Source organism: Calonectris borealis, chromosome 9 (genome assembly GCF_964195595.1).
Source record: "Calonectris borealis chromosome 9, bCalBor7.hap1.2, whole genome shotgun sequence".
Lineage (NCBI taxonomy): Eukaryota > Metazoa > Chordata > Aves > Procellariiformes > Procellariidae > Calonectris > Calonectris borealis.
Genome location: NC_134320.1, coordinates 18,437,031 through 18,464,914, shown reverse-complemented (window position 1 = coordinate 18,464,914; position 27,884 = coordinate 18,437,031). Strand labels below are relative to the sequence as shown.

The window sequence follows — 27,884 nt, the reverse complement described above, 5'->3', positions numbered from 1 at the left end:
AACATTGCATCAGAAACTAAGTTGCATTCTGGTGTCACTAGATAAAATTGTCTGGAATCACTGTAGGCTGTTCCAGGACATCTTACCTCAGGTCACATTTCCATCATCAGCATTGTAGACCTATGGACTCCGGGATCCAGAAGGCATAAAGTCGCATTTATCTCAAATTAGTCACAGCACACTAAATGGCATTCATGCAAACTTTACGCTTTTTTACTTAATGGCTTTTTGCTGCTTGAGGTAAGACACACAGTACTTGATCTGGCATAACGCCTGCAGGAGCAGTTAACTTTTCAACTTTTTTTTTCAAAATAATTTCAGACCAGCAGAGTGTTCCAGTATTAACTTGCTCAGCACTTTGCTTTGTGTATCCACGGAGTCACTGATGTAGCACTAGAACCCTAAGGCTGCCTTTAGCTTATTATTAAGCCACAACCTGACCACCTCCTGTGAAAGGGTAGCTACCTTTCTCAAACTTATTCTACTTCTTCTGAGCAGCAGCTAATAAAACAGACTGTGAAAGATTTGGACTGCTGTGCAGGTAGAAGCCAGCTCTTCAAGCAACAAATTGAAGAAAAGATTTTAGAAATTGATGAAACTATTGAAATTAAACACTTAATCCAGCAAATTAATTTATTTCAAGATCCTAATGAGTGGTACTCACTCCCAAGTACTCAGTTGTTAGCAGCTTCTCTCCAGCAAGCTCTCCCAGTTGAGGTTGCAAAACCTCATCTTTATCCAGATCAGCCTCCATGATGTCATGGTCCTCCTGCAACAGCAACGTGCATGTTATTTGAGCCCAGGTTCCAAGAAGTTTTCATTTCAAATTCAGTCCTCACTTCAGTAGTCACTTGGATGATATGTACTGTCCAGATAAAGGACCGTTAGTACTGCACATGTAAGTGGTAATGTACGAGCTTTTCCACCAAAAAAGCAGACACCTAAAGACAAACTCACCTAAACTTTTGATATAACCAGAAACTAAAGAATCCTGAGAAAAGAAAAAAACCCATCCCTTTTTCCACAAATGCTACTCCAAAAAGTATAGTATGCATTTCAAAAGTAGTTCTCCTTCAGATTTCCAAATTCCCAAATAATTATTCCTTGCTTGACTTAACAAAGGCTCAGGAAAAATCTCAGTCATCAGTATCTTTGTGGAACACTGCATGCTAGTCTGAAGAGATGCAATGCTCCGTCCTTAACAAGCAGCTGGTATGAAGTTTGGAGTTTTAGTTTTTGCAGATCTGCCCAAGTCAATCTAGTCATACAGTACAGACTGAAAAAACCAACCTGATGGCATTTCTCAGCACACTGGAGGCTGAGAAAAGGCTACCCTTGTTTTAAGAAAAAACAAAACCGAAACTTAAGGTAAGGCAATTCTAAAAAAAAAAAAAAAAAAACCAACAAAACACAAAAAAAACCCACAAGAAAGTTATCATTCAAGCAAAGAGGATGGTAGGAAACTTGATAGAAAACTATTCTGGATCTTGTTATGTATCAGTATCATCAGACAGTAACAAAAGCATAAATTTATGTTACACTATAACAACTAGCAGTAAAAATAATGTAAGTGCACCTTAAAACAATTCATAGTCTTTCCTGAACGTAATGCTAGCATTCTATGAGATCAAAATGCCCATACGCATATTCAGCACTCTGGGGTACATCCCTCTACCTTGACAAAAACACTGAAGTAATTTATTGCTGTTTATTCCCCAAGAAGGAAAAAAAAAAAAAAAACAAAACATTTTATTACTCATTTTCAAGAAACAGAGGCATAATTTTTAATCACCCAGGAGAAAAAAATCCTTATTGCTGGGCATTCAAAACCCCTCCTCAAGCAGTGGTACCTGAAAGGTGAGACCACGGGTGTCCAACAGCAGCTCTTCTTAGAGCAATGTGAAGCCGCACCAGCTACTCAGGTTTGCAAGGAAGCTTTAAAGCTGACAGTATGGGGCTGGTACAAAATTATTGGAATCAGTACTTTAGGATACAAATATCATACAAGAAGGCAACAATCCTCTGTTGACTTTATTCCACAAAAACCAAATGTAATCAACTTCTCAAGTGAAAAGTACCAAGAATTCACTCTCCTGTGCCTATTTCTAGTATAACTATGGGTGATTCATCTTTCATGGAAGTTCTGCAGCTTCTACAGGAAATTTTAAAGTTTGAGGGATTCCTCCAGCAAACCAAAAGTAGCAATACAAGAACAAGATAGTATCTTTGCTTGTGTTTTGCTACTGAGAAGAATTCTCTTTTGTGCTGCACAAGATACCCTAAATAAGACTCACCCCAGATGAAAAAAATGTGTTTTGCTTTTGAAACAGGTTGTGACAGTAAATGTAAATGACTGTCAGAAAAAGTAAATTAATCATTCTAATAAGGTATATTGTAATAGTAATGTAGAGAGCCTGGCATAAACTTCATCAAAAACAATGGTCACCGAACTTTGATGAGCCCCAGAGCACAAAGAAAATGAAAAGTAGTTTTGCTTTAGTGAGATTTAAACGCAAATAGTTTTAAATAGTCAAAGTAAGAAGTACCCTCTGCCACAAAGATTAGCCAATAATACAGATGCTTGGACAGTGCTCTACAAAAACAGCATGAGGAAAAAAACATTGGAAGTGTGTACAGGGAAGGTATTTCCTACAATGGAAATGGCCGACTGACTCCAGTCTTTGTCTGGTGCAAAATAACGAGACTACCATCACCCAGACCAAGTAGCTGTTGGCTTCCCCAGGGCTCTACAGGCTTGCCTTTTTTCAAGTTCAATGACCTCTGTACCAAATAGCTTAAACCCCATAATTTTTGTTTTGATTTAGTTATTCTCATTGCTCATCACCTCCTCATTCACAGGCATCAAGCAGAGATAAAAAGTACAGACACAAAAATTTTTTTTATATGCTATGTTAATGCAGCATCAAGAGCTAACAGTTTTCTTCAAGGATGCTTTATAGAAGACTGCCTACACTGTGCCTGGGTAGAGCGTTACATGATACAGTCAGAACATCACCCTGCTCTTTCATCCAGCGCTCTGCATGCATGATGTATTTAACTTCTCTTCACAGATCGCCTTGGTTTCCCCAGGTTCCACCTCTTCCAATATGCTGGTTGACATGTTCTGTCAGACAGACAACGCCAGTTTCTGGGAAGTACATCTCCCTGCCAATCTTGCTCCCTGATGTTATTTAACATACCAGGTAACTGAGCCTGAACATGTCCCTCCTCTGCCTCCTTGTACAGAAAAAGAGCTTTGACAGACACGCCATAATTCCACTGCTGAAATAACACAATTGGTGTCCTGTTCACATTGCGCACAGGCTGCAGCAGATATTGGGAGCAGTGTCTTTAATGTAATGACTTGAAGTCCTGCGATTAGGTCTGTGATTAAGCTCTCTTTCTTTTGATGTACTCTCTAGCTGAAGTGTACTTTCACACCGCAGTTTACTGATTTTATTGCCAGGTGCTGAGTGATGGGGGATCAGAGGGTGTCTGATAAATTGTCACTGTACAGTCACCTAATGTAGCTCAAGTTTGTAATGAAACTTTTGAATTAGAGCTACAATATCACATATTCACTTTTACAAGCAGATTTTAAAGATTGTGCAAGTCAAATAAAAAGCAAATTTAAAGATCAAATATTGAAGATAAATTAAGTTAGTATTTAACAGAACAGTTGAGACAATATTAAGAACCAGAAAATATGCACTGTGACTGTGCGTGTCAACACACCCCAGATGGCTAACATAACAAAGGTGCGTATGTACTCCAGTAGCCAATGCATCCTGAGGTCTATACTAGTTAAAGTAAAGCTCAGCAGACAAACCCGAAAGCCATTTATTTCTGAATAACAGTACACACATAGACTTTTTTTTATTCAGTTTATACGCTCCAATGCCACACATTACAGAATCTAACACTTCTTAGTGTATGATGCCCTTAAAAATCCCAGAATTATCCTCCAACAGGCTAAACCACACCTTGGCGGCAGTGTTTAGGAGAAAGTAGTCATGACCACAAGATCTGCTCAAAGCCAAGACAGAATTCAACAACTCTAAATTAAACACAGATAAAAGAAAAAAAACATGAAAGGTAATAGTAACAGCATGGGAACCTTCGCATGCTCTTGGAAACAATAAAAGCTGGGGCAAAACCTGCAAACTAAGTCTGCATAAAAGAGTCTTTTTGTTGTTTGTTAAGTTGTGAAGGTATAAATATTGATATCAAGTAGATCAGCAACAAATGATAATATCAGTAAGCAGTTTGAATACGTGTCCTAAATTGTCAATCTATGGACAATCTGTCGTATTTTTTGAAAGTTACGTAAAAGCAAGACTTCTAATAAAGTTTTCCAAAACTTTCTGTGGCCAGATCACAACATCAGATGTTGTCACAGAACCCCATCAAAGAACAATAACTCACAGCATTTCCAAAATACAAAAGGGCTCCAAGCTTTGAGGCAGTGAGTCAACAAATCTTTGCTTATTTAACAAAGTAACAACATTATGCATTTTGTGTAGCATTTTGCTGCCATGCTGTTTGTATACTACATTTTCTAAACTGAGTGAATAATAAATCAGGCCTCCTTGCAGCAGAACAGAATTATAGTTCCCAGCAGCAATAAGGATTTAGAAGGTGCCACAATTAATGTTACACTAGAAACAGTCATTGGCTTAATGAGACTTTTTCTTTTTAATATAATGGCAAAGCTAATGAAAAACTGGAATCAGACACTTCTCTGTTTCAAAAGCCTACTGCTGTTTTTGAGTCAAATAATAAGAAGTGATAGAAGTCCGTTTTAATCACATGATGGTTCAGTGGTAAAAACGCATTTCAAAATGATTTGACCTAGAGCGTTGGCTGGAATTGTGAGCAGCAGCAATTTGTCTAGGGGGTATGACTGAATAGGAGAATTCACCTTCCTTTCATTCCCAAGAGCAGGTAAAGTAATGAAAGTGTTCAACACTATCATGCAATTCAATGCCACACCTTCAATGAAGGAGTTCCTTATCTCTGTGCTTTCCCAACAGAACACAGTATCTTTCAAAAAAGTGTACTAGAGTTCAAGCAGAAATGTCACCACCTTGGATTCTCACGATACACCATCAGTTAAAGGATGTTAAGCAGCATATTAAACAATGGGAAGTTATAGCGATTACTCCCCAGAAAGCCCATCTTGACACCAAGCATTGATTTTGTGTGGGAGGAGTGGAAAGATTACTGAAAACCCACTTCAGGACTGCAGAAGGTGAAACAAATAATCTAATCCTATTAGAAAACAACAGTTTGCTGTACCCCCTTAGAACAAAAGGGGGAGAGCCAATTGTTAAATAAAACTTCCTTGTAGCTCTGAACGTAGAATTTCCACATAGCTCTAAATTTAGGCAAAGTCACAAGGGTAATTTGTTCACATGTTCACCACCTATTGGGCCACAACACAGAAACTAGCTAAATAGTGCAACCAGTGCAAAAATTCCCTGGACGCTGCCAGGCGAAGGCTGGATCCTGCAAGGTGCTGCACTTCATGGCAGCTGAGAGCACACCAACCTTTTACAAGCGGGATACTTACATTTTTCTCTGCTTTCAAAACACCAAAGGCTCAACGTGCACTTGAAAATGCACTCAGTCAGCCTGCAGTAACAAGGCAAGTTTTACACTGTAGCATGGTTGTCGCTGTTCACTAGCATTTGCACTAATGTGCAACAAGCTAGTAGAACGTGAACGCAACTAACTTGGTAAGTTTTGTGTGTTTTGTTCTTTGTTGGTTCACGACAAAAACTTACTTTTTGTCTAAAAACTTGGGTTTCAGTAAATATGTTCTCCAGTAATATTTCTAATAGAAGAACGTTTTGCAGAGATCACTAACTCTCAATGCCACTGACCTCTTCAGGGCAGATATACGATATAAACGTACATGCACATGTACACCCATCTAAATATGTTCAAACACAATTCCAAGGACATCTACTGTAGCTGTTCTTTTAAATTTCTCATGCAAGACTTTTCAATAAAAGAAAAGTGCTATGTGGTAGACTTCTTTCAGATAAAACTCCCATGTAACTGTCTACACAGTATATTTTCAAACCCCTTTGTGCACTTATGGCAACGTAGCAAGGGCAACATCACCAGTGAAAACTGGGTTTAACAGTCTTTACTGCATTGTTTACATCTTGCTTTGCTTGTTTATTTAGATGATCAAATATGCTGTCTACACCTAGGATTCCATTATTCTATGCAGACAGCTTCTTAAAAAATGCTGAAGTATTGGTATAAAATGTGTTTATTAGCAGAGCTAGAAATAGACAGCTAACCAGTTTATATTTACTATGACATAGTTTCTCACGCTTACTTTCTCTCTTTTTTTCCTTTTCTCTTTTTATGGGATTTGTTTCTTAATTTGTAATTACTGTTTTCCATCATTACATACAGACAGTTTATTAAATATATTTTAAAGTTTCTAAACAGCAAAAGAAGAAGTCACACCCTGAACAGATCATGATACCTTAAGAAAAAGTAACAACCTGTTTATAAACTATTCTGGCAATATACTGGTTCATTTGCTTCCTTTATTTTTAACTGCTTGTCCCGGTTCCGGCTGGGACAGGGTTAACTTTCTTCCCAGTAGCTTGCGGGGGGTGCTGTGTTTTGGGTTCGGTGTGAAAGGAGCGTTGATGGCCCATTGATGCTTTGGCTGTTGCTGGGTGATGCTTGCACCGGGAGGCGGGAGCACAGCCGGGGTGGTGGACCCAGCTGGCCAATGGGGTGTTCTACACCATGTGACATCATGCTCAGTATAAAAACCAGGTGTCTGGGGGGGGCTCGCCCGCGTTCGCGACACGCGGTCGGCGGTCAGCGAGCAGTTGCGTTGTGCATTGCCTGCTCTGTGTATTCTGTTATTGTTGCTGTTCTCATTGTTATTATTACTGTTCTACTTAGTTTTATTTCAATTATTAAACTGTTTTTATCTCAACCCGGGAGCTTTCCTACTTGTGCCCTCCCGATTCTCTCCCCCATCCCACCAGAGGGGGGGGTGATCGTGCGGCTGCGTGGGGTTTATTTTTGCTGGCTGGGGTTAAACCACGACACTGCTGAAATGGGTCTTCTTGAAAGCAAGATTTCTACTGCTACAGTAACTCCTCACCTCTTTACTTATTTCAAGCTATAATCCTTTATTTATCACAGAGGTAGTGACTTGCCAAAATAAAGGGGTAGGACTTCAAATGGATAAGGTAATGAAAACAGATCCAATTTTCTTGTTAATACACCCTGGTATTTAAGTAAAAGTAAAAAAACCAAACCAAACCAAAAAATTAACCCACCCAAAAAAACAAAGTCTGGCTTATTGACACAAATATTTTCTGTCTAAAAGGTTAAGGATTTTTCTAAAAGGTACCTGAAGGCCTTTAAACTTACTTCCTCATCCTCGTCTTCCTCTTCATCATCAGACACAACACTATCATTTAATGGCTCTTCTAGAAAGAAGCAAAACAAAATGGTGTAAGAGTACCTGTGCAACTTAACAGAATCTCTAGTTATTGCTCCTGTTTTACAACAGTAAGATTTAGCTTGCTTCTCATATAGACATCCCATTCTTTTCAGGACAACTATTGGAATTATTTGCTCCTTTAAAGCATTCTAGAGATCACTGAAATCAACTCATATTTGGGAAAATGGCAGAAACAGAAACACTCTGGAATAGTTCTTTTCTCATAAATCGCACTATGATGCCTCAGTGTATTTACCGACAAGACTTGAATGAAAGTGTATGCACTTGCAAGTTTGTCTATTTTTCAATTAATTTTTAATAAAAGACTCTACTTCTCCCTACAAACACTTCAATACTATACTACTTTTATACATAAAAAGATAGTACTCACGTAGAATACTTATTGTAACTTTTGGACAAACTCATTTCCTTAGAAAAAAGCAGCCAGGCTTATACTGGAAATCTGTACGCTCAACTTTTACTCACCAATTAGGCAAAACCTTTTAAAAATACCATTCACAGGTAGAAGAGGAGCAATCCATAACCTTGATAAACAAATATTGCATAGTGGCAGTATAGTGCTTAAATACTTTATTTGTTCTGCTACAAGCTAGGACCATAAGATATGCTGTCTTCTGCTCTTTCCAAAAGCCAAAGAAAGCAGTCAAACTTGTTCTATTTTTACTGTACAGAAAGATTTAATCAGAATTCACCTCCTTTTCATTACTTGCGTTCTCTTTCTTCCGCCTTCCTTTCAGCCACAGGGAACAGAAAATACAATAAATATTCCACCTCCTCATACTTGTCTGTATTAACACAGCATCTACAGCTCCTAGGACCCATCAACATACTCTCCAAAAAGGATGGTCTCTGCCCCCTGTTCAAGATAAGCCATTTCAGATTAACAAAGCTACACTCCTCAATAGAGCAAGAGGTAAGCAGAGACAGACCTAATCCCTAAATCCTGCTTTACAAATTGTATCACCTGTTCATTTTTGCAGTTGACAGCAGTCTCTCATTACTGTGAGGCCACTAACATGAAAGAAAACAGTCAAGGTCATTCTATTTACAGTCAAGGTCATTCTATTTACAGTCCCAAAACTTTGGAATTGAGATCTAGTCAGCCTTTTATTTCTTCTTTATAATTGTAACACAAAAGGAGATTTTAAAATTCATCTGAAATTCAAATCCTGACATTCACTATTCACCCTCTCTCAGACCATCACACTATTGTTATTCTTTGAGAGTTTCAACGCCAAGTAAAAACATGAGATTTCTTATAGCTTTTGTGAAAGATTTACAGCTCAGATAGCTGCATCTGTTCTTCTGACCTGAATTGAGCTGCTTGATAATAAATTCAATCTGTCGGATCATCTCTGCATTTCCTTCCTTGATAAAGCAGCGCAGAATTTCTTCCATTCCCTGTATGTAGTGGAAAACATTGCTAGATTAGTATTTCATGTGACCACAGTGACAGAGTTTTGTTAGCTAAAATGTCATTGTTTTGTCAGGAAAAACAAAGGTAGTGGGAAACAAACCACCATGTCCACACTCCATTTTGTCCATATACTTCCCAAAGACAAAAGAAATATGCTGTCTGGATTGCTTCTAGGTTTAAATACAGAAGTATCCATGATGAACAGCAAATTTTTACAATAGATCTGCTGCTTCTGCCTTCTGGACTCAGTACACAGTGGTCAACAGAAAAGGGCAAATTTGCATTCACAGATACAACAGTGCAAGGTTCAGAGAAGGAAAGCAAAAAGCAGTACCAACTTTGACCTTCTCTTAAACCCGGTTTCTCTCTTTGTGGCCCCTTGGCCAGGGCCTTGATGTTGTGTCCTTAATTATTTAAGATTACTTCCAATCCTCTGTGCTTTGTGAGGTAAAACATCTGACAACAATTATGTCTGCATAACTCTCTAGGTTAATCCTTAAGATATAAAGGTACACTGCTGTCACTGGAACGGCTTCCTCAAATCCAGAAGTCGAAACACATTCATTACCATTAGACTAACTTTCACAGGAGATCAATTCCTAGTTCTGCTAAAACCTTCCTCCTGCTGCCTTCCTCAGCTAATCATGTCTATACCAGGCAGAAACAAAAGCAGCAAGAGGAACTAATCCTCTTAGCGGCTATTCACTGGTGCAGAATGAGTTAAATAAGGGGAAGAAGTAGCAAGTCAGCTGAAAGCATCTCCTGGGCCACATCCAGTCTATAAAATGCTAGATGGACAACACTATTCTAAAATAACACCTTTAATTTATAATTTAGATAGAATCCTTCACAATGCTGGGGCTCCACTTCCAGGAAAAGACCAAATATGGCAAAAATGTTTGAGACATACATTCATACCTGCCTGAATATCAAAGGTGGAGGGCCTCCTGTGGATTCCCTTCTCAAATGCCATGGCCCCTACCTCACAACCCTGCTGCACACTGCTCAATAGGTACCTGTGTGCGTGCCATCTTTGGCATATGCATTGATTTTTGTGCTATGCAAAGCAGCACTTCTTACCATTGCTCTGGCTTCTTCTCGGACAGAAGGGATGGCAAGAATGCTATACAGGGTTCCATTCACATACGGTTGTATCTAAGAGGAAGAAATAGTCATACCACTAAGAAAAACTCTTACATTCACCCCAGTTGACTATAAGCAAAATTTAAGACTGAAGGTGCAGAACAACTATATTCAGAGAGTTTAATCAGGCTAGCCTGCACTTGCAAAAATTCCCACTTGGGAAGCAGTGAACTTTTAGGATGCAAATATACTGTGATATGGTTGATCTAAATCAGTACTACTGCATGCAGATTTCCCCCCCACCCCTTATGAAAATGTATTCCTGCAAATTGACATAGCCCTAAAACCAAAACGAAACAAAACAAACCCCCAAAAACCCAAAGAAGGTTAGTTTCTGACAAACACTAGTGGCAGTACAAAAAATACAACAAAGAACAGGGACAAGACTGTGTCAGCATGAGCTCAAGACAGGCTTTCAAGCATTGCAGCCTTAGTCAGGATGATAAAAGCTGTAGCAGCTTCAAACATCCTCTCGCTCTGCTGCCTGTTACTGTTACAGAGAAGCTGGCGGCTCATGGCTTAGACAGGTACACTCTTTGCTGGGTAAAAAACTGGCTGGACGGCCGAGCCCAGAGAGTTGTGGTGAACGGAGTTAAATCCAGTTGGCGGCCGGTCACGAGCGGTGTTCCTCAGGGCTCAGTTTTGGGGCCAGTCCTGTTCAATATCTTTATCAATGATCTGGACGAGGGGATCGAGTGCTCCCTCAGTAAGTTTGCAGATGACACCAAGCTGGGCGGGAGTGTTGATCTGCTGGAGGGTAGGAAGGCTCTGCAGAGGGACCTGGACAGGCTGGATCGATGGGCTGAGGCCAACTGTATGAGGTTCAACAAGGCCAAGTGCCGGGTCCTGCACTTCGGCCACAACAACCCCAGGCTTGGGGAAGAGTGGCTGGAAAGCTGCCCAGAGGAAAAGGACCTGGGGGTGCTGGTTGACAGCCGGCTGAACATGAGCCAGCAGTGTGCCCAGGTGGCCAAGAAGGCCAATGGCATCCTGGCCTGTATCAGAAATAGTGTGGCCAGCAGGAGCAGGGAGGCGATCGTGCCCCTGTGCTCGGCACTGGTGAGGCCGCACCTCGAATCCTGTGTTCAGTTTTGGGCCCCTCACTACAAAAAGGACATTGAGGTGCTGAGGTGTGTCCAGAGAAGGGCAACGAAGCTGGTGAAGGGCCTGGAGCCCAAGTCTGATGAGGAGCGGCTGAGGGAACTGGGATTGTTTAGCCTGGAGAAGAGGAGGCTGAGGGGAGACCTCATCGCGCTCTACAACTACCTGAAAGGAGGTTGTAGCGAGGTGGGTGTTGGTCTCTTCTCCCAAGTAACAAGCGATAGGACGAGAGGAAACGGCCTCAAGTTGCGCCAAGGGAGGTTTAGATTGGACATTAGGAAACATTTCTTTACTGAAAGAGTGGTCAGGCCTTGGAACAGGCTGCCCAGGGAAGTGGTTGAGTCACCATCCCTGGAAGTATTTAAAAGACGTGTAGATGAGGCGCTTAGGGACATGGTGTAGTGGGTATGATGGTGTTGGGTTGACGGTTGGACTCGATGATCTTAGAGGTCTTTTCCAACCTTAATGATTCCATGATTCTGTGTCCCTCAGCAGAGGAAAAAAAAAACAGCTAGCATGAAAGCTCTGTATTATGGTTAATGAAAGCCACCAGATCTGTCAAACTAGTTTTATCAGCACTTATGTGACCCTTTGTATTGGGTCACATTGGTTACTGTTGGAGCACTAAGATTTCCGGTCATCCTCTGTCTATATCCTTGGAAAAATGAACAATGAGCTAGGCTGGGAGCAGGGGAAGCAAGGAAAGATAAGGGACTGAGATTTACACAAGGATTCCATAATTTCTCAGAAAGCTCTCCTGGCACCCAAGAGCATTGCTTTCTACCTTCGACTTTGATAACAAAACTTCTATCAGCTGTGCTGGTGCAAACTAGGTTGTAAGAATGCACCCCCTCTGAGAGAAATTTCAAGGCCATTCTAAGGCACAAACTTTAATGGTATGTTAGCATTTTCTAAATACTTCAGTCTAGGGACTGGGATGTTATTTTGTATTAGTATGTATTGTATTAACACTCATCATTCATAAAAACAAAGCTAGTGAAACAGTACAATAAAGGTATGCCAAGTTTCATCTGAATCTAAACAGTGCAAGTAAAGAACTGATCTACATCTTCTAATGAATTCACAAAACGCGGAGTAAACGCTTAATTCAAATTTATTCTCTATTTTAAGTAATAAGCAAAAAAAATGATGATACAATCACTGTATATAAACATGAGACACCAGAGTTTTATATTTCATTGCACCTTGCACTATCATCAAGGAATCAATCTGGAATACCCTGGTAAAAATTCTGCCTCCCTATGATTTCAACTTCATACAATATTTGCCCGCATTTTCTCCTGCCTTGAATTTTACCCCATGGTTAAAGAAGTGACCCTCTGCAGACAGCAGAAGCAATGCTTTATACAGCAGATATCAGAGTGATGTGTTGAAAAACATTAGGTAGAAATAACTAATAATTTTTAGCATTTTCCTCTGACGTAGTTTAATTTAGCATCTAATATGCAAGCGTGTCTGGAAACAGAAAAGAAACTTGAACGACAAAAAGGTTAAGTGGCAGGTTAAATGAAGTAGTAGATAAAAAGATATTAGGGCTTGAATGTCACAGGTGTACTTCTTTCTTATAATATTCCTTAAAACTACTAGCAAATTTGCTTCTTTGCACCTGATGTTTTGCATAATGGCTTGCATCACACATTGTTCATCTAATGAACTAGTTAAGCTTGAGATGATTTGGTGTGAGATGACATTTAAACAGCATCAGAAACTGCAATCAAGAAGGCACATGGACTGCATGATAACTATGCATTTAAAAGACTTTCATTCTTAGCTGCCAACATTTGTTAAAGGAAGACATAATTATGTCTAGAAAGACCAGTGCCCAACGAAAAAGAAACTACATAATTGTGAATTTTAGGAAAATTTCAGGCAATTTAATTACATAAGGGTATAACAAGGGAAATAAAACCAATTTACTTTTTTCCATTTCTTCCTTTCTTGCTTTTTTTATCTTTAATTTTTCTTTTCACCTTTTCCTTAACCCAAAGTTTCCTAAATCCATGTACAAATACCTCATGATTCTCGTGGCCAAGAAGATCAGAGAGAACTTTGAGCACATGGTTTGCGATCCTTGCACACATTTTCTTCCCTGCAAAGGGAGAAAATATAAATAGGCTTGAAAAAATATAACAGATCAGAGCAAGCTGCTTACTTCTTAAAATCAGTACTAAATATAATTTACACAGAGCAATACTCTTCCTTGTCCCTGCCAAATGCTGCTTAGCGTAACTGAGCTGAAATCAGTGGAGTTACTCTGGATTTATACACTTGTAATCTTGGAAAGGATGCAACACAAAAGGATTTTAGAAAGTTTAACAAAGACATTATTTTACTTATGGCAAGCAGTCAATTTTTCACCCTTACCTTACTTTCCTTTTTAAAAGGAAACTTAGTTCAAACTTCTTTTAAGTCTCTTAGACATAGACAGGACCTTATTTTCTTAGGGGTAATCTCTGCATTGTAGAAGCGAAGCAACTATTTCACTCCACAAGGTGAAGGTTAAGCTCCTTGCCATTACTGATCAACTCAGTTCTGACTTTCTTTTATATAAACAGTTCTCTTACACAAGTAAAAAGTGTCCTTTGAAAAGTGGGCCTGGAACATAGGAATGGCAGTCCTCACATGTGGATATGAAAAAAGAATCAGATCTTAGAGGGTTCCATTGATTAACTGTTTTCTTAATTCTTTAGATTTTGGTCAAGCTAACCTCCATAGTTTGGGATTCTTGGGAAAGAGATCTGCTGAAAAGCATTGGTTATAACACTCAAATATCTCTGGTTATGTGAATCCCTGTTACTAATTATAGTTACTTGAAAGAATCCAGGTATATCAGAAAAAAGGATTCACAATCTTTCCTATCCATTTCTTGCAATAAGGTTGTAATTCAAAATGTAATTCAAAAATCAAACACCTGCACTCCGCAGACAAAGATTCATGAGCAGGGCAACAGAATACTCCAGCGTGTAATCAGACAGGCAATCTGTATCTGTTAGAACATCAACCAGCCAGAAAATGAGCCCATCTTTGATCATTGCAGACTGCAGTGCACGCCTAGGATTAAAAAAAACAAAAGCCCACAAAAATCAGACCACATCATAAATAGCTTTCAAATACATTTATAGCTAATATAAGCATATTAAAACCCTACTTCATCTACCTGCTATACACTAGCTTGCCAACAAAAAAAACCAAAATTACCGATTTTGGCAGAATCAATTAAACTAAGGAATTAACAAAGCCTGAAGGAATTGAAAATGCAGATTCCCATAGGGTTAGAGGACTAAAACACTGTTGGGTGGGTTGGGTTTTTTTGTGTTTCCTTTTTTTTTTTTTTTAAAAAAAAAAACACCTGCAAACTGATGGTTGTTCTTCATTATTTTCTAAGGCTTCTAACTCCGCCTAAAATTGCATGTTCAATTGTCTTAAAATTGGTAAAAAAAGCCAGCTACACACAACAGACCCATAAAACAAATTAATTACCTCTTCTGCCATAAGTAGCCATAGCACTGTAGCACTTTTGTACTGTTGATTTTACAAATGAGATTTTTTGCTTAAATCTATTTGTTCTTTTCTCTAGAGATTCTTAAATCACGTATTCTTTTAACTCAAGCTTTAGTTGCCCTCGAAGAGTATACTGAATAAAGTGCCAGGTGATCAACTGTGATCTTCTACAACAGAAATTCCTCGCTTTACAATACAAAAAAGAAGTATATACTGGTAGAAAGGTCTTACTGAAGAACACCATTTTTAATCAAATTATTTCCAATGGGCAGTAAGTCTAAATTACAAAGATCAAAGCAGGTATTTCCCTGGTCTTAGTACTTGGGATCTGCATTACTCCTGAAAGCTCATACACTTTCTCAGTCCTGGATCTTGCAGTAGGTCTATGGCATGAACTTAGCAAAACAAGGGAGCATCAGACCACATTAAAAAAAGAGTCCCTCATGTCAAGTATCTGGAATTAACCTTCTATAAGACTGTTATTTTTTAGAAAGTAAAAAACTTCCAAATTTTCAGTAGCTTAGTGCCTAGGCCCCAAAATTCAAACCAACTTATACTGTCAAAAACTACTTTAATAGAAAAACAATTTTCTCTAAGATTGGTTTAGGATTTCAAGCAGTAGGGTATGAAGATTTATCCTCTTTCATCTCAAATATGTATAAGGTATCACGTCAGGAAGCAGTCCAGAACTTTACCCAAAGCACATTTATGTGTGCTTCATCCAGACAAGTTCTAAATGAGGCAAACCCAAAAGCAGCCCTCATTCTTCAACAAATCAAATAAACAAATAAAAAAAACCCCCAACACTTGCAGTCTTAATTTAGAAGAAACGTGAGTGAAAATAACAAGAGCTAAACACATCCAAATACCTCCTTACATTTAGTTAACTATTCAGGGCTGAATATTCCTCCTGAGTACTGTGAAAACAGAGTTCCTAGATCATACTTATTTGATAAATGGGAGCAACATCATGCCCTTTACTGCTTTTGCATGATATTTCTTTTGTGGTGGGCATTTGAGTCAGACTGCTAATACAAAAGTAAGAAACAAGACAGCCCGTGCATAGACAGCTCCAGGAAAGAGGATCAACAGGATGAGGATGAAATCCCTGAAAAATGTTTGCAGAAAGGATAATGAAAACCTTATGCTTTGGAATGTAATGCAACTCTTTTTTTCTATGTAGGATCTTCAGAACTTTCTACATTAAGATTTTAACTTTGTTTAATTAAGGAATACATATAAAGCACAGTTACCGCAGATGTACATTTACTTGAGTCTTGACAGCTGGTAGGAAGTCAGGTTAATTCAGTCAGAAAAACTGAGTTTTCCTCCATAATAAATGACACTGCTTTCATCAGTCATCAGAGGTTCTGATGACTGTTAGGGGAAAATCAAGTGCTCTTCTTTCGTCCCTGAACAGAGCCTAACTAGCCTGCATTTCCTCTCCTGCTGTCACCACTGCGTGCTGTGCTTTCATCACCTGAGGCTGAATTTCTGCAGAGCCCCCAGAACATTCTCCCATGTAAGGGAATCCTTGTCTTCAGCTTTCAGTCTCTCCTCCAGCATTCGCAGCAACGTTGGGTTCTGAGAAAGGTAGACACGACCTGGTGCAAAAAGCGATGAAAGAACAGATGCTGAGATATCAGCTTATGACAGAAAAGCTCCCTCTCCTTGGAAAAGTAAGCAGGAGTGACCTCAGTTTCTTCCTGACAAGTCACAATCTTGTGCCAAGACCCAAACAAACCTGCACAAATGAGTTGTCTAGCAGACCAGTTGCATTCAATCCAGCCACTTGGGGCATTAGAGGCCCCCACTTGCCAAGTTAGTACCACACAAAATCCACTATTCCTCTTTCAGTACATGCTTTCTGATCTATCAGAGTTTTGTATACTCTAGGAAAAGAACAGAAATGTCCAAAGAGCTCAGGAAAGTTAGTTGCCCTACTGCTATTGTCTCTAAATGGGATTTCGGTTCCTAGCAATAGTTAGCTCTTTAAGTAGCACCAAACCAAGGCCTAATTTGGGACAGGCAGAGATACAAAGCTGCATATATATGCAACCAAACAGAAGTGACGTACAAAGATTTATTCAGGTGAGGATCAGGAAGATGCAAGAGCAGCTGGACTAACTATTGCTGCACAGCCTGGTAGCAGGTCTGCCTACAGGACCTTTAATTAACAGGGATTTTTTTTCTTTTTTTCTTTTTTTTTTTTAACCCTCGTGAGGAGACTGAAGACTATATTAAAGGCAGCACCTGGGTAAGTTCCCACATAGACCACAAATCATCAAAAGAAGTCAGAAATGCTGAATATACAGTGTCAAAATGAAAACTTTCCAGATACTGAAAAACTGTTTTGAATGCACGTAACAAAAGACAGTGAATCCCTAGAAAAAGGGTGCAAATAAGGCTCTAAATTTCCACATGCAGTGACTTGCACTTGTGAAGTACCTATAAGCCAGCCTTATATGAAAATGCTGTCTTTTTTTTGCAGCAAATCTCTTACCTTCTGCCAGTGAAGCAAAAGCATTGATGAGCCTTGCCACATACTGTCTGACTACCTCACTCTTAGAATGTAATAATTTGATGACACTTCTCTGAAAAACAAAGCAAACATTAATAACTCACCAAAGCAGGAAAAAACAAAGTTAGCCTTCTATAATGTTTTAAAAGCTTCATTACATTTTCACAGCAAACAAACTTTGAATGCATCTCGATATCTTAAATAATGTCAGTATGATTTAAAATTTCCCAGTTTCTTTTTTTATTGGCAGAGGGCTGAAGGAGAGATGGAAAATGAACAAATAAGCAAATTAGAGTTCCTCAGCTCAGTCTGTTAAAATACCATTAAGCTCCATGGTGTAGGGTAAGAATTATAAAGAACCAACAGAGTTATCAGTTAAAGCTAATATCTAAAATAAATATTTAGTCAGTGACAAAAAATCTGTTAATTTTGTTGATGAACTTAAATGCAGTAATATTACGTGAATAGGAATGCTTTTGTTTGACAACTAAGTGTGTGGGAAAGCAGCTCAGTAACTTACCAAGAACACCACATTGCAAAACATTAATCTGTTTTACTGCAGGCATTACTTACACATAACTTTCCTCTTACAGAAATTTACCAGGAGAAAAACAGATCATTGACTTAACAGTCCTTTAACTTTTCTAGTGAAGTTACTGTTGCAATGACAATGGGAGCCACAATGTAACACATAGGCCCACTGCTTCAAACAACCGGGAAACTCAACTACGCACAAAATTCACTTTTACAAACGTTAGCAATAGTATTGGATTATCAGTGACTGAAGCAACCTTTCAAAATCAACATACCAGCAATTCCCCTTTCTAAAGAAAGGCAAAAATCCATTCCAAATTCACAGAAATACTGTTGAACATGTTGTTACAATTGCATAATCAGATATTCCATAGAGGTATTGAGACTGAAGTCCTAATTTAGTTCTTATCCTAGATCAGTGAAATGGATTGAAAGTAACAATACATAATCACTCAAAAAGAGACATAGCATCTGATAAGCAAGAGCTAACTCCTAAGTAAGGGGCTCTGTAGGCTTCTGCTCAACTCGTGGATGTCAAGCACGAGGAGAGGTGACAAACTTCCACTTGTCTCCAAGAACTGTATCTACACTGAGAGCTCATGTCATACAAAACTTTGCCCATCACATTTAAAGACTGCGATGCAGAAGTTAACATATCACATGATTTTGGCACTACTACTTTTTTTTTTCCCTTCCAGAGAGTGATAAATTTTTCTGATCAGTACTTTATAGAAAGAAATGAGCAATATCACATACAAGTTGGAGGAAAACCCTTTCCAGCTGACCTGACAGTTACTGTGGCAGTCTAGGAGGTCATTACTGATGTAGGCTTGCAGGACAGTGTCTCTCTGTTCTCCAGGGTATGATGTTGTCAAGCGCTAAAATAAATAACAACACAAATAAACCAGTCAAATAAATAAATGGTAATGTGAATTGATGACCACTGAAGATCTTAAAGGTGCTGATATCCCATAGTTGAGAAACCTCTTCTCATGGGGAGAAGGAATTCAACCTCAGTGATCTAAGGGAAAGAGATGAATTGAACTGACCTGACCTCAGCTCAGTGATCCGCTACGAAACTGTTACCTGGGAGCTGTCATCACTGTCCATACAGGAAGGATACAGCATTACTTCCCATGAAGTTAAAAAGCTCCTCTAATAGCTAGAAATATGATGCTTTTCTAAAACATCTGAGACAGAGTACTGGGCTAGAAGAACCACTGGTCAGACCCAACGGATGTTTTTTTAATGTGAAAATGGACATTCAAGCTTAATCAGAATTCCACTATTATCACCTTTCATGTCTGTCACTTTGAACCCATTAGCTTCCTTTTCAGCAGGAAAATGTAACTTCCTGTTACATTTAATTTTTCTGAAATATCACTACGTGATCCGAGTCAACAAAAATGTAGGCTCTTGTAGAATATCTTGATTATAAAAAAAAAAATGGTGATCAGAGTCAGGTATTTCTTTGATACAGCAATATTTATATAGATCTAAACCAGAGCAACATGGAAAAAGGAACTGCCCAAAGTAACAACACTTTCCTTGAAAACACATCTAAAATTACTTCCACTGAAGATCCCAGGAATTCCTATCTGGCTTTCCTCAGATGGGGAGAGTACCGCTACAAATACAAAATAGAAAGCCTGGGCTTTCTTCATCATCTCAAGAGCCTCAGCAAGCTTCACGGACAAAGAGAGAAGTTGCCTATAATGCTGAACTAATCACCAGAACAACCATCTTGCTCACAAGATGGATTTTAGTTCTGGACCCCTCCAGAAGGGACCTATTTCTTTATTTCTGCAGAGGCCATCTCCCTTACCCAGCGCAGCGCCTGCAGTAAGAAGGCCTTGAGACGATCATTCCCTGTAATCAAATCTTTCTTCAGCTTCTCATAATCCAAAGAGGGCAACAATGGCACATCCTGCGTCTTCCTACAATGCAAACGGGAAAGACATTAATCAAAACTCTCTCTTCTTATTCAGTGCAGCTGATGTTACTGAGGTGAGAAGAGCCAAAACAGGAAGTCTGCTTCAGGAAAAGAGCTTCCACATTTTTACACCTTTGTTACTTTTATTACCGTTACCATATTAGAACAACAGACTTTTTAAACTTGGACTTATTTTTTCACCACGCATGCAGCTCATTTACCATCATAACTTGCAGACACTAAACTCTGACAACTAGCCAATTGATGATCTGAGCTTTTTAGTGGCACAAAACAATACAGTTTTTTGTACCCATTTGCTAAATGGGTCTGAAGAGATTTCCAATTAATTCTCAAACAAGTGATCCAAATACAGTCCCGTTGAGTGCTGATCATTCAGTTTTTCGTATCCTTTTTTCCCCTGTTTGGGCCACAAGGGCATGAGGGCAGCAGCTTGTGGCTCTCAGCACATGGTTATAAACAGACACAGTAACAAGTTGCAGCTCCAACTTCACCTCTAAGTCCTCATGCACACAGAAATATCTTCTCCAAGGCAAAGGTGGTAGGTTGAATGGATTTTTACAGGCTGGACTATGCTGGTTTAACATAAGACTTAATACAGGACCACTTTCCATAGCACCAGTACTATCTTGCTATTTTGAGTTTTAATACTGCAACAAAAGTTTCACTTAACAAAATTGCTTCCAGTCAATGCTTTAATTTTAATATTTATATTCCACTAAACAGTTTTTACTCCTATCTTCCCATCCTACCACTTTTTGAAACAAATTTTATTTTATATGTATAATTGTTCCTTTAATTATCTTGTAAACAACAGAAGGATCAAAACAGTGTCTCAAAAATTTAATAAACCTTCACCTCAGATATACCATCTTTGTTCAATCTTATAAGCCAAAAAAAATTAAACTTGAAGCACCAAAAAATCCATGTTACCGATTCCCCTTTTTCCTGGATTTGTGAGAAGCAAACCAATTACAACAACAGTACTGTACTGTGCGGAAATAGTGAAGAAAACACAGCATCCAACTCACAGGTGTGGAGTGGCAGATTTACTGGACTAGCAACATCCTGCTGAAATTAGGATGTTACTGAACCTGCCCAACAGAAGAATACAGATCACACAATATTTGCATACAATGTTCACTGAGATCAGAGGAAGCACACAGAGGGCGAGTGACTCCCATTTGCAGACATCTGACAGTACACTTCGGTTTACAAACCCCTCCTCCTCTTCTCTACAGATGTAAATGAAGCTCAGCAATAAATACTTACACAGGGGCTAAAGATGCTCTTAACATTGTGGAAGCCTGGATCAGAAAAAAGAAAGAAAAAAAGAAATCACAACAGATTAGTCCAAATTTCACACCAACAATGTTACTAATGAAGTCCACAGTGAATTCTCTCACTGAGGTTCTGCAGTTCTTTTCCTATAAAACCTATGTTGCAAAATAGAAACACAGCTGAAGAAAGAGAGGACTTCAGTGTTTATCTTTCTTTTCCGTTAAAGTGTTTCACAGGTAAAAACCTCTTTTGTTATGATCTGGCTATGTTATCTTCACTGTCATACTCCAAAAATTACCTGTACTTGAAGCATTTAAAAAAAATAAATAAAAGGAAAAAAGTGAGTAGCAACTACCATCTGAAGCCCACTGAGGAAGATGAACAACTTGCTAAACACATTCATTCAAAACTTCAAAACTTTTAATACCTTAAAGTTGCAATAATATTCCACTGCAGACATACCATGTATTACAGCATCCAAATTTGCTATAATTCTTTGTTTCGACACTAATGTTATCAGAGTGCCTGTTGCTACTAATATATACCCCTATATATAACTACTAATACATAAGGAAAAGACTATGTGTTCTAGCATGGATAAAACCGATGCGGAACAGCATGCCATTTCTCAGTGGTTCTGCCTAGGACAAGTTCAATTTAAGCCTGGGTATTTCCTCTCTGATGCAGTGTGACACAGAGCATATGCAGCCACCACTGCTGCACAAGTCAAAACTTAAAAATATCGACACCATATAAAAGTTGACTGCTTCAGTAAATATTTTTTGGCTAGAGCTAACTGTACGTGAGCCAAGAAGCAGCAATTCTGGCATAAGAGTGCTTCATATCATCCATTCTGATGTCAACTACATGCCATATTCGCAGAATATTCAGTGTCGTCTCTTTGTGTTGATCTCACTACTCACTTTCTAAAAAATCTCTCATTACCACTTATGCCTTTAAAACCAGTCTTCTCTTCTAACCTAGCCTCTTTCAATGAGAGCCATGTAATTGATGTCTATTGTCAGCTTTAAAACTGAGGGATTTAGGAGACAAAAAGCATGAAATACCATAGAGAATATTGAATTACACTAGCTGACATATTCTTGAACACGCTACCTCATGGGTATCCTTCATAGTACAAGGAACTGTGCTCTTAGATATGAAATAAGCTTATACGCACATTGGAAAGCATTTTATATTATGTTTAAATCAATGAATGACTTGTACACAATAGACAATTAACAGGTCATACACTTCAAAATTAATCTGTCTTGACAGCAGTTCTGAAATCATAGTTCATTTTTACACAATAGAAAAGTCTTTCAAAGTATCATATCTACCTAAACTGTTTTCCCCTCATTTATTTGTACTCATTTTCCTTAGCGTTTTTGATAAATATCAGAAGTTAACTTTTGTTTAAACAAATTGTTTTCCCAGTCAAAACTTATCATTTTGTACCTGTGTGCGCAATGAAATCACAAATCATTTTTGTTGCCTTCCTCAGCACCCTTCTCCGTTAAAGGAAATGGGAAAGAAGGCGATTATAGTATGTTAAAGCAAAAGAAATGACAGAGCCCTTGAAAATGAGGTGAGACAAAGAACAGTAGTGAGAAAAGAAATAGAACAGGTCACTAAGATTAAATAGATGTATATAAAAGCTCTGCTTCTCAGCAAAGTCCTTTTTACCCACCACTTCTTTGCTGCCTTAGAAAGAAAAACATATGCTCCAACCAAAATCTAACTAAAGGATATATAATTGGTAATGATACATGCATCACCCTTCCACACAAATAAAACTTTTTGGCAAGTATAAGATTTTGCAAGCTTTTATAAATTTCAAACTACAGGAACTTCAATTGGAAAAACATTCGGATTTTTAAAAATCAATCAGATCAAGCAGGACAAAGTCCTATTAATTCCCAAATTACTTTTTAAGCCAGCAGATGGAGCATAGCAAAGCATTTAGTACGGTTTGGCTCTGTAGTCTACCTACACCAAAAAGGCACCGCACAGTGAGGCAGTCCCTATACTGGAGCTCTGAGGGCCGGACCACCAAGGTGGAGAACCTTCTTGTCCAGCACTCACTTTTCTGATCAGACCCAAGTTTATCAGTCTAGAACCTGCACAGGAGGAAGGAAGCTCTCTAAGGCTTTTGGTGTTTCTGGGAAAGCAATAAGGATACAGTTCACACTACGTCAGGTTCAATGAGGCAAAACAGAAACGGTGAAAAGTTTTTCAGGGCTAGTTTGTCTTTCACTGCACCTTCATTTCTGAATCTGACTATGGTCAGCACCACTGATAAGCAGGAAGAATGCAACCATGTTACAGGCAGAGATTTCCTCTCTTCATCTTCATTTACATGATTGCAATTAGTCTTAAGCAAGCTAATCTGTATCCATCCAGTATGGCATACTGAGTAAGACATTGGCTTGGGTCTCAGGAGATAAGCTGCTCGTCCTGATTCAGCTGCTGACTGCAGACAGAATTTAAACATGTCATTTCACATCTCTGGGCCTCGATTTTTCTCATCTGGAAAGAAGATACAGGCATCAATCTCTTGAATAAGCTGGTTTTTGAGATCTACCAATGAATGGCAGTGTGCAAGACCTAAAAATTATTACTTTGCAATTAAACAATCAAATGCTTATGGCATAACCACCACAAACAGAAAATCAACAGATTTAGTGTTTGATTATGACAGAATAATTCTGCAAAATAAGTTAACAACAGCTGATACAGTATAGTAACAACTCTGGTACAAGTATTTTCCTGTTTTGGAATTTATTTAGGCTCTACTTTAAGTAATTTTATGGGAACAAGAATTGCAGTAACATATCGCTAGAGCATTCTATTTCTTCACCGGGCATTTTTTGGCAGTTATCCAATCCAGCACCCCTCCTGTGGTTCGTAGGGCTATGATTTCAGGGTCTGCACAACTTCGGGTCAGACAGCTGAGGCACCGTGTGAAGCACACAGCCACACAGCATGCCGAGGGACAGCATCATGCGCTCTCCATCTATTGCTAAATGGGTCTGAAGAGATTTTCAATCAGTTTAATTCTCAAACAAGTGATCCAAATACAGTACCATTGAATGCTGATCATTCAGTTTAACATCCAAGCTACCTCTTGCCATAGGGTCTCAACTTTTCATCTTTTTAACCATGTTTTTAAAGAGGAAAGACACACGGCACCCCAGACCCACAGAGCCCCGCCACCCTGCCAGCCTTTTCCTTCCTCATACCATGGCCTCTTCAGCTCTCACTCCCAGACCACTGCCAGTCTGGCCAGCACCACCTCTGCACCCATTCCTTGGCTGCTTTCGCTGCCTCCTGCAGCAGCAGCAGCAGCATCAAGGGGCGTCGAGCACAGAGCTCAAGCTGATACCCCCACAGCCATAACGGTTTGTAGCAAGCCCCACGCCTCATTTTTAATGCTGGCAGGTTTGACTAGTTGGAAGCAGCAGTCTCAGCAATAGGAAGCACTGGGTTATGGACTCAGGTGGAAATTAAGCCTGGGGAATACGACCCATACTCTGCTGAAAATGTCATAGCTTCCTTCATTAGTAACATTTCTAATTAAAAGAGCGAAATACAGACCCGTCCTAACATTTAGTTTTAACTTGGTTTAGTACTCCTATTCCTTAAGCAGAGTGTTCTTCGCTTCACAAAGTGCCTTGCCCCACACAAGCAGGGAAGAGTAAATGCGCATTACAAATTCCCTAGCAGGCAGCTCACCAAAGCAAATACAATTCCGCCTCAGCACCTCCTTTCGCATTTCACTAGGTAGTATTTGTTTGTTTGTTTCTGCTTCTCCTCTTTGGTAGGGATCTGAGATGTCCCAATCTCAGGATATTTACCCAGTTAAATATCTTTTCATAACCTAAGCCCCAAAAGCTATGTTAAGCTCTAGTTCTTGACTTGCGCATTAGCTTTAACAAAAGGAAAGCCACATCTCAAATACAGCTGGGTCCTACAAATCAGCTCTTGGGCTTACTTACATCAGCACACTTAAGACATATAGCCTAGCCAGTGGAAAAAGGTCATCGTCTTCACCATTATCTCTGTACACAGCAGATCCAAAGCCAAGCTTCCACATGCATTACTTCTGGCGGGAGCGCCAGCTGAACCAGGCTTCACCCCTCTCAACACATTGCTACCATGGGAAGCAAAAGCAAGAGATTCTCCAGAACAAAAACCTGCCCTACCAGCAAATTAATAACAAAATTCTTTTTAAGTTCTTTGCAAAACTTTAGCCATATGCTTTTAAAAATTGACTTCTATGTTGCAGATACGTGTAAAAACATGAAGCCTTTTAAAATTATTTTTAGGAACAAAGGGATATATTTAACTGAGAAAAAGGTTAATATTGAAGTCTGGAAGTGGGCAGAATAGAGCCTACTTTGGCCTTTTGGTTTTTTGATCCTCACAGATCCTTCTCTTTCCTGGTGTTCATTCTCAAATCTAAATGCTGAACTCTGATATCTTGTCGTTTCTGTGGCAATAGTGCAAAAACTCCAACTGTACTGTGTTTTTTGAGAGAGAGAGTATTTGGATGCTGGAGAGTTGGGACTTATTTATAACAGCTGCTTTTAAATAATTGGACAAGAGAAAGTAAAACCATCAGCACTGTGCATTCATAGCTCTCAAAGCACTCTATAGAAAGTAAATTCTTAATATTCTTGTAAGGTTAGTAGAAACATTACAATCTTCATCTCCAGGTGATGAATCCACGGCCACAGACTGAAAGGCAAACAGAGTTAAAGGCACTGCTGACAGGTAAGTTCCTCATTACACATCCATCACATCAACCACCAGACGATGCCTCAATCAGCCACGTTTACATAGCTCCTCTTTACTACCTGTTTTCTTAAATTAAAAAGCATTTATTTCCTCAGCATTTTCCCCCAAGCCCTTTCCCCAATCTTACCTTTTCTGGAACAGGTTAAATCTTAATTCAACCTTTTGAGTAACAGTATTCCTTAAATTGCCAGTGAATGAAAAAGTGTGAAGAACATGGGGCGTACATGACCCATCTGCAATACATGACTCCCAACATTCACGGACTTAATCTTGAACAAAACACTTTTCATGCAAAACCTATCTTGAGACAGAATCATTTGTCATAATTGAAACACATGCAGAAACTAGGTGTCTTAAGGAAAGGAAAAGAAACAAACACAAGAAAACAACAGCCCAAGCATAGCTCATTCTGGTAGGATCATGAGGTATGACTTATGTTTGTGTTGGTTCTTGCCAAAGCCAAACCAGGTGCCATATTAAGTCAAGTAATTCTGTCACGATGCAGATTAGCCACAGATGGCAGCCCTTCATTTTTGAACGAAGCAAGGCATGAATACAAACAGCATGGAATAAAACAAAGAAGTTCAAAGGGAAAAAAAAATAAAATCAATATTTATAAAAGAAAACAGATGCATTTCATGTGCACGCCAAAACCACAATTGATTTTATCAAATACTGTAGCTCTGTATTCAAACCAACTCCACTTTGCTATTTGATGTATATATTCATAATATGCTGAAGGCTAAAGCTGAAAGCTGGATTCTGTCCTCAGTTACCGCTCTGAAAATGTGCTATAAAAACTCCGTGTAAATTCAATGCAGATTCAGAATTAATAATCAAAGCTATGTGATGAATATGTGAAGAGTAAAACCAAAGTTTGAGCAAATTTGTACATATCATTAGAACTCACAAATTTATGTTGAGCTCATTTGTTATATGCTAATGACAAGACGACTGCGACATGCAGCCTATGACGGATTAGACTCCGAGCTTGTGTAACCTGGCAGGTCTACTGGGGCTATGCAAATTTATTTCATAAGAAGATCTGCAAATGTTTTTAATTTTTTTTTTTTCTTACTTATACTAGAGATATGCTGTTATGAAAACTTCCCACTTGGCATATAAAACAGGTTCTCTAAGACATCTGAAGTGTACATTAAAAAAGTCACACACATGTGATAATGTAATAACAAGACAAAATGTCAGAAAAAAGTATAAAATACTAAATGTAAACAGTGAGCGGAGGCTGAAAGCTATCTATGTATTCAAGAAACCTCAGAATTAGAGTTAGTTACAAAAATTTTATAAACAACTCTGCATTGTAAGTTATTATGTTCTACATTGTATAAAGTTACATTTAACTAAGGCTACCTGTATAAGGGCAAAACTTTTCTTTAGCAGAGATCATTTAATTCATAACTGCTCATCTGTAATCAACTTTTCTCAATCTCAAAACAGACCATTATGAGAGGGAACAGAATGGTAAACGTCAAGCAAAACGCGTCCGTTACAACCATTCACCTCATCAACCAAGAACAGGTCAATTGATACAGGTGATCTTTTAACACAGGTGAATGTGGATAGCATTCTCTACATCAAGTTAAAAAGAAGCACATAAGGAATAGTCCATTGCATTCAATAATTCTATGACTATTTCTCAAAACAAAATGTTGTTTTAAGTGGGAAGTTGAGTGCCCACAGGGGTTACTGTAATTCCAGGTGACAAATACATTTGAGAAAAAAAAAAGTACAGTTTTTCTTGAAAGGTAAAATCTTGTTTTACCCAAAAAAAGTGATAAAAATATAAATATGAATTATTTTAAAGTAGAACACTGACTGACATTTTTCAGAATTGGTGTCAATAACTTTTATGAATTGATTACATACAGAGTTACTTAGAAGTAGACTCATTTCCTCTCTTTGCAAAGAATGCACTGACTATGGGCAAAATTAGATACTTATGGTGTACTTGTAATACTGCCAGAATACAAACTTCCATCTGGGTTACAGAAGTCACAGGCAGTACACAGAATACTGTTTTGCTTTTTCAGTTTTCAATGCAAGAGGATCCATTTTAATTGTATGAAAGAATTTTATAATCTTT

General features: G+C 38.7%; 1 protein-coding gene across 2 annotated transcripts in view; it reads right to left on the bottom strand.

The window, feature by feature from the left end:
- The window catches only part of ARMC9 (armadillo repeat containing 9), a 72,346-nt gene that overhangs the window by 19,030 nt on the left and 25,432 nt on the right, over nucleotides 1–27,884 (bottom strand). For both annotated transcript variants that reach the window (XM_075157155.1, XM_075157156.1), the window contains 11 exons: nucleotides 20,972–21,006; nucleotides 19,574–19,685; nucleotides 18,534–18,626; nucleotides 17,197–17,287; nucleotides 16,174–16,297; nucleotides 14,104–14,243; nucleotides 13,205–13,281; nucleotides 10,008–10,082; nucleotides 8,821–8,911; nucleotides 7,417–7,475; nucleotides 665–769 (listed from right to left, as the gene is read on the bottom strand). In XM_075157155.1, the coding sequence (XP_075013256.1) occupies nucleotides 665–769; nucleotides 7,417–7,475; nucleotides 8,821–8,911; nucleotides 10,008–10,082; nucleotides 13,205–13,281; nucleotides 14,104–14,243; nucleotides 16,174–16,297; nucleotides 17,197–17,287; nucleotides 18,534–18,626; nucleotides 19,574–19,685; nucleotides 20,972–21,006 (1,002 nt within the window). The remainder of the gene's footprint in view (nucleotides 1–664; nucleotides 770–7,416; nucleotides 7,476–8,820; nucleotides 8,912–10,007; nucleotides 10,083–13,204; nucleotides 13,282–14,103; nucleotides 14,244–16,173; nucleotides 16,298–17,196; nucleotides 17,288–18,533; nucleotides 18,627–19,573; nucleotides 19,686–20,971; nucleotides 21,007–27,884) is intronic.